General features: G+C 44.1%; 1 protein-coding gene across 1 annotated transcript in view; it reads right to left on the bottom strand.

Annotated features, from left to right (window-relative positions):
- The window catches only part of ST8SIA5 (ST8 alpha-N-acetyl-neuraminide alpha-2,8-sialyltransferase 5), a 63,294-nt gene that overhangs the window by 15,771 nt on the left and 33,808 nt on the right, over positions 1–13,715 (bottom strand). Inside the window, exon 3 of the mRNA XM_069002150.1 lies at positions 9,844–9,951. Within this exon, the coding sequence (XP_068858251.1) occupies positions 9,844–9,951 (108 nt within the window). The remainder of the gene's footprint in view (positions 1–9,843; positions 9,952–13,715) is intronic.

The following is a 13,715-nucleotide window of genomic DNA, read 5'->3' as shown; positions in this document are numbered from 1 at the left end:
CTCCTGAAGGGAGCTCTAACGTGAATCGTCACCTGGGCTCTCACCAAAAGGCTTAGATTCCCCTTCCAGCTGTTCACCTGGACGTTCAGCATTTACTGAGGAGCAGCTGAAAGCCACTGCCCTGGCACATCTCCTGTGTGCTTGTCTTGTTGAGCTGGAGCTGAGCAACATGTGAAAGAGGCTTCAGCTGGATTTGGATTCAAAGTCCACCTGCTTGCACCAGGCCAAAGCCCTGTATGGATGTACTCCAAGTAATTTCCCTAAACCAAAATCTTTCTTTAGAGAACAATTTCGTACTGATCACAGAATTTTCCAGGGCTGAAGAAGTTCCCTTTGGCTGCCAGTACAGACAACATTTTCATCCTCCTGAAATAATCATTTTTCTGTCTGTCTTTTGCAGAATCAATTCTTTTCTTTGTTTCTTTGAGTCAGACAACGCCGGTACCCTGGATGTGCATGCTCTACACAGCAACTAGGGGCAGGTAAACACCCCCACACAACACTGAGCACATTGCATACCCCTCCTGCTTCTCAGGGTGTGCAGGAGATAGCAATGTCTATCAGCCTCATCCTCACCTGTCACCTAAAACTTCATTTCAGTACCTCGAATGTGCCTCAGCACAGATAAGCAGAGCAGAAATCTAGATTAACATTTATTTTTATCTTTCCTGTGCACTTCTGGCTGTGTTGCTACATTGGAGAGCGGCAGCTCAGATGTCAAACAGCACATGCTGTCACGTGGGAGCACCACAGCACGGGAAAGCTGGCTTCAGCCTGTGGCACTGGAGTCAAAGACGTCATTTTATGAAATGGAGATGAAATTTCCTGTGTCCCAGCCATTCCCTTTGATCGCTGCCTGTTTACTCAATCCACAGACCAAAAATAGAAATGAAAAAGGATGTGTTACCAAAGCAGCAGAAGTTTAGGGAGGAAAGGATTGGGTCAAAAATAAACCAGTTCTGGATCTGAAAGGAAATCAATCCATGAGGCAACACTGCAGTTCTAGGAGAGCTTTTCCATAAGCCTACAGCTGGGGAAAGCACAGGACTGTCCTGCCAGTCTCCAACTCTCACAACAGCTTCAGCTTTCCTGCAGAGCCACTGGGAGCATTGAATTCACCATTTGTGGAAGTGCAGAGGGAGGATCCATCGGACAGGCTGGGTGACACATCACTGATGGGACATGTGCCTCCTGCAGCAAAGGCAGGGGACACCAGTGGCAGTGTCATTCTGCACAGAGAGGGGAGAAGATGCTGCTGGCCGTAGGGGGGTCAGTTTGATTGAAGCTATCTTAGTGATCCCAAGCTATTGAATAAACATCCTTTGGGCTGTCCTTCATCAGCCCTGAACCTCACTGGAGCAGACATCCAGCCACTAAAACCTCCTTAGTCATAATGCTATGGATGCTGCCACACGTCGATTGCAAGTAATAATGGTGCTGCAACAGCATTAAGGATTTTTCAAGACAGTTTCTGGTCAACAGGTTCAGGAAAAAAGGGTTCCTTGCTTTCTCGCAGGAGTGTTCATGCTATTTGTTTGCTTCACAGCAATCGCTCCTGCTGCAGACACCACGGGAAATTAGCAGAGTCAGTTCCCTGAATCACCGGACAACCTCTTCCCACAGAAGTGCCTCACGTTGTGCTTTCCTAGAATGCAGCCTTTGCACAACACCAGGCTCTGGCACGAGGAGCATGGGTTCCCTCAACCTCCAGAGATGTCCTTTAAACCCACATCCTCCTCTTGCAAGGGTCTGGTCCTGCAGGGAGTGTTTGGAGATCAGGCCCCCGCACTTTCCCAGAGGAAGCATCAGTCTCACCCACTCCCTGGTCTCTGAGAGCTCCTTCTGCCTATTAACTCCTACTCTAAAACATGTAGTTCCCTGTGAATAAAGATACATTTGCCTGTCAGAAAGCTTTATTAGCGCAAATGGAAACTGTCCTCCCCATCAAACTCCTCGGTCTGATCTAAGAGCTAAGAACAAGGGTGTAGTTCATTTTATTTTGATTTATGCTCTTGATTAGTGACAAGTGACAAATCTGACTATACTACTTACTCCTTTTGCAACAGAAAGGGTCTGTGTTTTGGCTTTACAAGAATGACAGTCAAGTTTTATTATCCATAAAGCAGAGTTGATCTGTCAATGCCACAATGTCCTCTCCCTGCATTTTTCCACTTCCCCTGATGAAAAATAAATAACTTTTATCCCTTTAAAGGTCACAAGTCTACAGGAAAACCAGTACAAGAATTCATGATTCTTTACCTTAGAGAACACAACTGCTAATGGATCACAACAACCAGCTCAGTTGCATGTAGGATTGTGCTTTCCCAGGGCACTGGACACTACACACCACTCACTGCTCTGTGTCCGCTCATGTCAATTGTAGTTTTCAAACGTACAATACTTTTCCAGGATCAGATCCTGCGCCTGAACACCACAAAAGCTGCAAGTGCTCAGAGGGGACTGGTTTTTTACAGCTCACTGCACTGAGTGCCCAGAAATTAGATGCTATTCACTCTGTAATTTTCCATTTTTGACTGACTGAAACTTTCTTCTTTTCTAACCTTCACTTCCCCCATTGCAACCTCACCTCCAGCGTAGCTGCCTACTGAGCTCGCTAGTGAGAGACACATTTGGTTTCTCAGTACATCAGCTAACACTTAGGTCTTTGATCATCTGCAGTTGGGCTGCTCCTGCTTTGATCAGAAGTAAGCTTTTCTTGATCACACTACATGAATTAAAAAGCCCGAGACTTCAATCCTACCTTCAAGTGATGCTTGGGTTGAGACACTGATTTGTCTGATATATTGAACAAAGGTTTTAAAGTATAATTTAGTGCAATGGTCAGGCATCTTTTAAGCAGGACCATTTTCTCAAGCAGGACCATCTTTGTTTTTCCTGCAGTGCCAGTTCTCGACACTGTTTGCAGCGAGGCTGCAGCACTGGCGCGGCAGACCGCAGAGCATTGCAGGAAGGATTCCACCTACCCTGCAGGAAAAACAAAGATCTTTCCAAAAATATACGTTATCCAGTGACTAAGAAATAAGAATAAATGAACCAAGCCCTGCAGGCTTCTACTAAATACTTATTAAGAGTGCTGTCCAATTAGCAGTGCCTGCACTCATCAGTATGGGCAGATCCATAGGCAGTCTTGGGTCGAGACTCACCTTCCTTCCTCAGGAATGTTCCAAGTGTGCCAGAGCACTTTCCCCAAAGCACAGGGGACTCATATCATCTGGCAAGGCCAGCATGGGATCTTCAGGCCCCTGTAGCAAAAGTACTGCTGGGGTGGAACCTATCATAGAGGCCCTGGAAAATTCATCCAGAGTAGAAGACAGTAGGTGTCAACTTCATCACAGCCCACTGTGAGAGACCAAATCCCTCTGGCCTTTGCTTCTGTTAATACTTCTATGTGACAGCATCAAAACCCACAAGATTTGGTCAAAAGGTTCAAGGGAGGGATTTTTCTCCCTCAATAAGAGCATCCTACCACTTTGCATGGCCTGTTCTCCCAAGATTACTTTGTCCCATTGGGAAGGGATGATCCCTGTTCAGCTGGTAAAGAATCTGACTTAGATGTGGCAAGGGAAGCAGGAATGTTTGATGCTCTGAGACTAATTAAACTTCATTAGGATTGTGGCACAAAACAATCACATTGCTGCTTGTGCTGTTTCTGCTATTTGAGGGCCTGAGCTGACTTGTCTAAATCAGGATGGTGCTTGAAAGGCTGAACTGAGAGAGAAGGAGCTGTGAGCTCAACAGAGGAGACCGGAGAAGCAGCAGGCTTCTTTTACACAGCCTGATGAAACTATTTGATTGTCTCATCCTTGGGGACAATAAATGTTAAAAAAGGCAGTTCACATTCCTCTGATCTACCACGTGCTGATGACAATGTCACTGGTAGTAACTGGTTTAAATCCTTTACCATCTTCATCTCTACTGCTAGTAGGTATATTAGCTGTCTAACTGATCATGAACTTCTAGTATGTGTCTGTTAAGTGGGAACAGAATACACCACCATAAGCTGTGTCATGTAAAAACATTATAATATAAGCCTGAGAAAATGGTCATATATCTCTGTATACATTGTGAAGTAATAGCTCTTCTGAATTAATGCACTCAGTTCTGACATTTCATCTTTGGGGGTTTGAGACACTGGAGAGAGTTACAAAAGGACCTACAGAAATTATCTGGAGTCTAAAAAATTATGAGAGGCGTGTGAAGCTTAATCTAAACATATGGTGACTGAGTAAGGAGATACTGCACCAGGAAGCAATTACCAGTGTCAGGAAGGTTTTCAATACAGTATAGCAAGGAAAAATAGTATTCAATGCCTGGAAGCTAAAGATAGAAATGGCATCTTTAGTTCGAGACTGGCTTTCTTTCTGGAAGAACCAGTGTAATTAAAATTCAGGATCTGGAATTCTTGTATAGGGACTCAAGTTTTCCAGAAGATTCTTGTAGCTGAGGTTAAAAGCTATTGATTCATGAACCCACTGATCATTCACTCAGGATATTTTGATATGTTTGGTCTTACAGAGCCATAAGTTTTTCTGGGGTTTGATAATAGATGATGTTAAATATGTCCATCCATGAAGACAAGGACCAAGATATTCTGCCTGTCTTCCAAGTTAAAATTTTTGCTTTCAAAAAACCAAAAGTGGTTCCATGAAACAGCCCTAAATTCCTAAGTTTGATCTTTTACAGAGTGGGAGTGGCTCTTAAATTTCTGTCCTTTAAAGACTGTTCATGAACAGCTCACTGAACCTCCCACGAAAAGTGGAAAGTGCACACATCTGTTGTGCCCCGGAGCTGGTCCTTTTCTGGATTCCTTTCTTGACCTGGTCCCATGACTCCACAGACATCTCAAACATCTGTGCAGTCAAGATGATGGCTGTGACACCCTGAGGATATATTTTTCATCACAACTATGGAAGCTCCTAGCAAACTGGCACTGGCTGCTCACTGCCATTCTAACTATGATCCCCTGTCTCCATGTCTCCACACACAGATCACTTGGACCTGCTTGGCTCTGCCGCTCATCACCACATTAGCAATGTGAATTGACCAAACATCCACTCCTGCCAATGGCACGTTGTTCCCTTCCAACCTGTCCACTGATCTGGGACACGAGCCTCTCCATGATTTCAGCCTAACACTCTACCCAACACAGCTCCGCTGCAGCAGTCGTGGGTGTAGCAGCAGCAGCTCCAGCAGAAACAGCCCTAAACGGCACAGCAAAGTCCAGGCTGCCTCCTGCTTTTCCCTGGAGATAAGCCCACCTTGCAGTCCATCAACACACCACCCCCTGTGCTTCCCAGGTCCTCTCTTACAGACTGACGCCCGTCTTCATTTGGAGGTTTTCCCCCTGTGCAGTGTGTGAATGATTTATTGGAGACAACACTGAATTCTAGTTTTAGGGAAACGTTGGTGCTTCTTGTCTTTCACTGTATCAAAGCAAGACTGTCTCCTCTCAAGCAGCAGTGGAGTATGCTTCAGGAAGCCCTATTTCCCCAATCTCATTTCAAAACTCTCTGATTTTTAATAAGCTGCTGTTTGGGTGTTTTAATCAAGCCCGTTCCCATTCACTCTGACTGAAATAATCTGCTGATGTTGTTATCCATATGACCACCCACCCAGAAGGCACAGCAAAACTCATGACAACCCTTATACATCAATGACATCTCAAAACCTACGTTTTAGCTTATCATTGCAAGCAACTGCTTCTCTCTTATTTTTTTCCCTCTTGTGATTCTTTAGATTTTAGGATCCTTGTATGAGGAACTCAGCAATGTGACTTAAGGAAAATCCCAAGCCCTTTCTTATAAAATGTGTATTTGATAAATCCAAATGATTCTACTTTTTATTTTGTAGCCAGTGGGGACAAAGCTTCAGATTTGTCATACTAAAGAGTTCAGTGTACAAATTGACAGGCCTAAAAGTATAATCTCCTCTCACCCATCAAAGGCTTCTGTGGTCTCACCACTAAAGCTCTACGTTGAATCTTATCTTCAGCTCCAGTAGACTGAAGAGAACACCATAAACCAACTAATATAGCAGATAAGTCATTCTGTCATTAAGGCAGCTTCTTGCCAGTGAAAAATTATTTAAACATGACAACTCACAATCCCAGTAAGTTGCAAAATGTGTCAAAAGGAGAGGAGAGGAGTCAGGGCTCTGGGAAGTGGTGGTATGTAACCAGTATCAGCTAGAACCCTTTACCTGATTCTCTCCACAAGGATGCTGTAAGGTTTAATAATGCTTAGCACAAAGTAAAACGCAAAAGATAGTGTAATGGGTGATGCACAAGAATTGAAAACAAGCCAGTGTGTTCAACAACTGGTTGTCAGTGCATCTGAGTGGGTAGCCCTCCTTTGTAGCCCTCCAAAATCCCTGTGGTTTTGGGGAGCTCCTGTGTTTCACTTTTACTTCTTGCTAGTATTCACAATTACTTTGCTGCCTAGAAGGCCTTTAGCAACCTAATCTGAATCAAAATGAAGACTCTGGTACCAAAAAAGGCCCAGCAAATTGAGATCTGTCAAGTGTCTGCTCACAGCAATATTAGAGGACATAAAGAGGATCCACACTCTTGGTGCACCACATACATGACATAGGCTTTTATTTCCATGGACTGCTCCTACAGAGTCTGAAGAACTGTCTTCAGCACTGTGATGAAAAGCCTGGGTTAGCTGAGTTACCCCAGCACAGCAGAGCTGTCAGAGCAGGGCCCAGAGAGAGAAGTGTGTTTGACTTCAGACCTCAGCCATCAGGGCTGGAGCCCCTCTGCTCTGCAGCCAGCCTGGGACAGCTGGGGGTGTTCAGCTGCACAAGAGAAGGCTCCAGGGAGAGCTCAGAGCCCCTGGCAGGGCCTAAAGGGGCTCCAGGAGAGCTGCAGAGGGACTTGGGACAAGGCATGGAGGGACAGGACACAGGGAATGGCTTCCCAGTGCCAGAGGGCAGGGACAGATGGGATATTGGGAAGGAATTGCTGTCTGGGAGGGTGGGGAGGCCCTGGCACAGGGTGCCCAGAGCAGCTGTGGCTGCCCCTGGATCCCTGGCAGTGTCCAAGGCCAGGTTGGAGTGGGCTTGGAGCAACGTGGGATAGTGGAAGGTGTCCCTGCCCATGGCAGGGGTGGGACTGGGTGAGTTTGAAAGTCCCTTCCAACTCAAACCATTCTGTGCTTCTATCTAAGGTGTGAATCAGTGCAGAAATCAGATAACATGATAATCTTCATCTCTTTCTTACTTAACCATTTTCATGCAGTGTTTAATCTTCACTGTTCATTGGTTTTCATATGGCCACTATTCTCATGAAGTCTGGCTGACTTGCAATTCTAATGCACTCATTCTTTCAGTGTGCTTTTGCTTTGGAAGTCCTTCATTTTCATCTAAAAATTCACTCCTACAGGATGAGTTGTCAGTGTCTCTACACCCTGTATTAAGTTATGTAATTAAAAGATAAAGAGTAGCTATAGAATATGTTCAAATTGAAACCACATATGCATGAATAAACGTGTTTCTCTCTATATATATAAATGGTACAGGTTAACGGAAATCATATTAATATCTATTTCGATTATCTTTAAATACCACACCTTTTACAAGAAGGTGATAGCACAGCAAACTGCAGAGCCACACAGTGAAAGGTACTCACTGTGCTTATGCTGACATATAATTAGTTTTGTGCACTTCAGACATGTCTCTGGAGTCCTGTAAATATATACAAATAAAATCAGTTCTGTAAAATGTAGTCTGCAAGTTTTCCATTCAGGGGAAAGAATTATTCATTAGAGGAAGACTTGTTCATTTTATATCAACAGCCTAAAGTTGAGTGTCAGATTAAGATTCTCAGGAGATATCTGGTGACAACACAGTTAGAAAGGTGATCAAAGGTAAATAGTAAACAATTTTGACACAGCTCTGCAGTAGTCACCACAGTTTCATCTCCACTCTTATACAGTACTTTTTTATTTTCCTGTATCCCTGGATTTCATACAGTAGACAAAATGATAAATATTCTCTCTAAACACTTAGGTGTGAAATATGTTGCAGGTAGACTTACCCCTGACTGAAAAGCTTTCAGCTCCACTGTCAGTAACAGAATCACAAGAGTGTCCTGAGTTGGAAGGGACACACAGGGATTATCAAAGTCCAGCTCCTGGCCTTGCACAGACACCCTGACAATCCCACCCTGTTCCTGAGGGCACTGTCCAAACGGTCATGGAGCTCTGCAGCCTTGGGGCCGTGACCATTCCCTGGGGAGCATGTTCCAGTGGAGACACAGCCATGTGAGGCTTTGGAATACTCACTTTTTTCATTGACGTTATAACATTTTTGAGTTTGTATCTAAACTCTCATTTTAGCTTGTGCAGTTTGTTTGTGTAAAAACCACTTGCACCTTGAACCTCTTTGTCTTTGAAGAGGCTGAAGAGACTGAAAGCAGCACTGTGGTTCAGCCCCTCATGACTGTGTCTTTTGTATTCAAGGGTTTTGGTTCCCAGTCCTGCAATCAATGATGGTCCAATTGCCTCTGTCAAAGGTGTCTAGAGGAGGAAATCTATGTTTATTTATTTTCTCATGCCTTCAAGAAGATGTGTGTCTTTGTGTCATGCTGAGTTCTTTCATATGCCAAGTGCCTAAACAGAAGACTTTGTAAATACAGACTATATATGCAGACACTGAAAAGGCACCAAGGGTAGAAGATAGATACACACATACATACACACGAGCCTTTCTTTTCCCTGCTCTAAATGAAAAACTGCAGTGTAGGTTGGTTCCTCTTACAGAGAACCTTTACAAGACCAAGCAGCAGAGCAGTGGGCAGCACTCATACAGGATCACATTACACCAAGAGCCTGAACAGGAACTGCAGCATTGCTGTGACAGGATGATTTCTGGCAGGTTAGACTCTGCAACTTCTTGCCTTTGAAGTGCTATCAGCTCCACAGCTGTAGCAGTGTACGGTTACAAAATGAAGATATTTAAAATAAAATGGGTAATTTACCCAGAGCTTTGTTTATACACAAGTATTAAGTGTAAGATTCTTTTAATTGTTTTTAGGTTTTTTTTTTAATTTTACAGTTCTTTCTAAGATTTCCCTGCTACTTATTGAACTTGATGCTACACACGACTCAAGATTTTTAACCTCTGTAGCTGATGTTTCAGGAAGAGAGCCCAAATATCCACCCTATACCCATGTCTGGGTTTATGCAGATGGCCTGGGGTAACTGTGGAGCTCTTTAGGCACAACTGCTGTCAGTTTTCTGAGTCTGGACATGACCCTGCAGACACGTGAGCCCATGCCAAACCAGTAAGTACAAAGAGTGCAGCAGCACATCAGTGCTTCTCATGTTGTCAAATAGTGTAAATAAAGGAAATACTCCAGTCTTATCTTGACAGAACAGTTTTCCCCTGCTAGGCCCTGAAAAGAATTCACGTTAAACTATGTTTTCGTCAATACATGTTTTATTATAAAGACCAGATACCCCAGTGTGCTCTGTGTGCACCAATACTGTCATGTTGGGACATTCTCTGCCAAAGTCCCATATTCCCATACTGCCACACCTTGACACATAGAATTGGTAGGGAAATAGGAGAGGCCAGGACGTAGAAGCCAACCTCCTGCAGACTGCATGTAGGTTTATGGCATATTCCAAAATGTTCCAAAGGCTTCCAAGGGGGAAAACAGCACAGTGCTTGGGCATCCCTGACATCTTGTGTGCCATGGGGAGCAGTGCCAAGCAGCCAAAGCACACTGCAAATGTCATTTTTCATACAGCCTGTGCTCACATCTGTGGTTCGTACAAGGAGAGAGATCTCTACAGTCATTCCCTCGGGTGTTGGTACCTGGTGCCTGTGTCACTGCCACTCTTCACTGCTCCGTCATCCGTGAAATTAAAGGTGCCGGTCCAATTTGCCAATTCCTCTCCATTCTGCCAGCTAAACTGCAGCCCTCTAGCAAGAAAATGAGGCAGTTGATATTTGATATCATTCATTAAGTTAAGACTATCAGCATGAGTTCTCATGTCCTATTTCTTAACATACAAATGTGAGTATGACACATTCATCAAAAACAATTAAAAGATACCAAGAACTACAAGACATCACCTTACTAGGGTAAACAATTAATTTTTACTTCCCATAGACTCTGCAAGTCCTTGGATAAAAACAATACCAGGCTCCCCATACAAATTTGAAGGCCAGTAATCATCTGTGCTCATAAATAACACACATGTGTGAGGAGGTAGAAATTTCATTCTCAAAAACACAAGAGCAAAAAGCTGGAGTCATGGGAAACCACAGGGCCAAAGAAGTAAAAGCTTCAAACTTCAGTGTTACATCTACAGTAGTTGTTAAATGCACTGGGTCCTTCCTTTGATTTGTTGGCCATGCTAGCAAAGGATGTGTCATCTGATGGCATCTCTAAGTCACAATATAGTGCTTCTTTTGCCTGTTTGGAAGGACAACTTTTTTTTTTTTTTAAGCCAGTGCATAAACACAGTCATCACAAGCCCCTGTATTCCAAACTTTCATAAATTCATTCCAACCCCAATGTAGTTTCTCCTGGAAACTATACCAATAGCAGAGTAGAAATTTAAAAACGCTGGAGAAATATTTGACAACACAAGTCAAAACCCTTCCCTTATCTCAGAAGTCAACACAAAAGCACCTTGCAGACTGTTATTTTTAAACTTCTCCTTTTTAATGCAATTTCATTCTTTCAGAAGCCTGGCAAGCAGACGTGTGAACATTTGGTGTTGCCAATACTGAAAGTTAACTTCTCAGTTGGGCATTATGGGGACATCCAGGAAGCAATCTGCCAGCACGCTTTGTCCAAAAGAAAGGGCATCCAGGACCCCGATAGTTTTGCTGGTCACCAGGCTTATTACAAGGGCTGGTGAATCTCTCTGGCCACATCCATCCTCTAGTCTAACTAGCAGCAATTATTAGCACAGGAAATTAAGAAGGAACAACATGGGGTGTTAAAATATGCCCATGGGAATCTCATTAGGTTTAACAAGGTCAAGTGCTGGAGCTGCACTTGGGCCAAGGTGACCCCCGGGATCAATCCAGGATAGGGATGAGCAGCTGGAGCAGCCCTGGGAGAAGGACCTGGGGGTGCTGTGGGGGAGAGCTGGACCTGAACCCCCCGTGCCCTGGGCTGATCCCCAGTGTGGGCAGCAGGGGAGGGGGATTCTGCCCCTCTGCCCCACTCAGGTGAGACCCCACCTGCAGAGCTGCCCCAGCCCTGGGGAACAACAGCACAAGGACCTGGAGCTGCTGCAGCCAGTCCAGAGGAGGCCACCCAGATGCTCCAGGGCTGGAGCCCCTCTGCTCTGCAGCCAGCCTGGGACAGCTGGGGGTGCTCAGCTGCACAAGAGAAGGCTCCAGGGAGAGCTCAGAGCCCCTGGCAGGGCCTAAAGGGGCTCCAGGAGAGCTGCAGAGGGACTTGGGACAAGGCATGGAGGGACAGGACACAGAGAATGGCTTCCCAGTGCCAGAGGGCAGGGATGGATGGGATATTGGGAAGGAATTGCTGTCTGTGAGGGTGGGCAGGCCCTGGCACAGGGTGCCCAGAGCAGCTGTGGCTGCCCCTGGATCCCTGGCAGTGTCCAAGGCCAGGCTGGACAGGGCTTGGAGCAGCCTGGGACAGTGGAAGGTGTCCCAGCCCATGGCAGGGGTGGGACTGGGTGAGTTTGAAGGTCCCTTCCAACCCAAACCATTCTTGGATTCTGTGAATCATATCAGTGTCTCTGCATTGCACTATAATGGCTATAGGGTAATGCAGTGCTCTGGATTATCAGGCAGTCCCATTACTTGTGTATTTCTCTGGCAGTTTTTAATCGGCTGACCTGCTCAAAGTATGACTTCTGAGTAGAATATTTTTGTGAAGAAAACATGAGAAAATTACTCGGACACCTTCACTCTGAGGGCTGTTGAAATAAACACTGCGGTTCTCTCCCATATACCCCAGTCTAACACATTTTTTTGCCACACTGTAACTGATATAGAAACATGGTTTCTTCAAATATATATCTTTGTAAAAGAAATTTAAGTATATGGCCTTAAAAATATCTTTTAGTTGCTAAAGGCATCACTGAATGATACATTGGAAGAGAGGGTAGAAGTGTGGGAAAACCAAGCTGGAATTGTGCTTTTTAATTGGATTTAAATTCTATATTTGGGGCTTAGATATTTGCTTGTGAACTGAAACAGTGAGCATTAATCCAGATAAATGGCTGGTGTTGGTGTGTCCTCCAGAGGTGAACTCTCCTAGAGCATAGCCTACATTCAGGCAGATCAAATGAAGAATTAAAACATTCAGTAAAGTCCTTTCCGTATGTCTTTACTCCGCATGTAACGGCTAAAAGGAAATCTAAGTAAATGCTCCAAGGTTGGAGGGGGGTGAATCTGTGCATCAAGCAAAACGAATTGTAAAATCACTCTTTAATGTCCCCCTTTTATCAAGCTGCTTTTGCAGAAGAGTATGCACAGCAGCAGAGGCACCGAGTTTAAAGGACATTCACATTTTGGGCAAGATCCAAGGGGAGATTGGAAGACTACCCCTGAGGAATGGCAGATATGTCTTATGATGACCAGCTTAATATACCCAGCTTTGAAGTGGCAGGGTGGGAGATCTAATTGAGGTACAAAAATATCCAGTGAGGGTGAGCGAGGGTGTGGGTATGACACTTCTCAGTGATTAAGGACAAAGAACAGAGTTGTGAGCTGAGCTTAGGGTCAGATCAAAGCTAAGTGTCCAGCCCTGTGTCCAGCCCTGAACACAGGGCTCTTCTTCCAGCAGGTACTCCAGAGATTAACAGAATACAGATTTATGAATATCCAAAACACCCCACCAAGGAAATATTGCACAGCTTACAGGGCTGTGTGTCTCACTGTGAGACTGCAAGACTGAGACCAAGCTGCTGCTCTGCATTTTTTCAGCGGTGGTACAATAAACCTCTTCCTCATAGTAAGAACAACTTCCATAAATGATGGTTTGTAGCATTAGGACTGAGTAGAAACCAAGGATGAGACATTTAAAACCACTGAATTAATTCTGTTTCTAACAAGATTACTGAGAGCTTTACCATTGATTTCAATCAGCCTTGAGTTGGGAGAATTTAATTTTTGAAATATAAAATTTTCTAATCCTCTCAGTTTCGAGTTGCAAGCATCCATAAAAATTGTCTGGCTAAATCTGCAAACAGCCTGAGAAAACAGGAAAGAGACTTGAACTGCTTCATCAGTGTATTTCTTTGGCATGCTATTTCAGTCAAATTCTACCATGTTCACTCTCAGTTCTAACTGCATTTATACAGGTAAACAAATTAAGGCCCTGTGAATCATAATTGCAGTTGTAGCACACACAGGAAGGAAATGCAGAAAAGGAGCAGAAAAAGCACCAGAGTAGAAAAGAGGGTAAGAAAAGATTAAAAGAAGGTGAGGAAAGCTGAGGAAATTAGACACAGAGATCTACAAAGTAATTTAGATAGTTCACATCAAACAGTTTAAGAAAAAAAGGAAAAAAAAAAAGAAAAAAAGAAAAAAGAAAAAAAGAAAAAAACAAAAGAAAAGAAAAGCTAATTTTAAGCCTGGAATCACTACCAATGATTGTCAATAGTGGAACTTTGCCATTTGCTCAATTTGCTCTAATATAATAACTTCTAAAATTGGTATGTGTCCCCAACATGAAATGTTGATGACGGCAAGGAAAG

Source organism: Aphelocoma coerulescens, assembly GCF_041296385.1.
Source record: "Aphelocoma coerulescens isolate FSJ_1873_10779 chromosome Z unlocalized genomic scaffold, UR_Acoe_1.0 ChrZ, whole genome shotgun sequence".
Lineage (NCBI taxonomy): Eukaryota > Metazoa > Chordata > Aves > Passeriformes > Corvidae > Aphelocoma > Aphelocoma coerulescens.
Note: the sequence above shows the minus strand (reverse complement) of the source record. Positions and strands in the feature narration are given on the sequence as shown.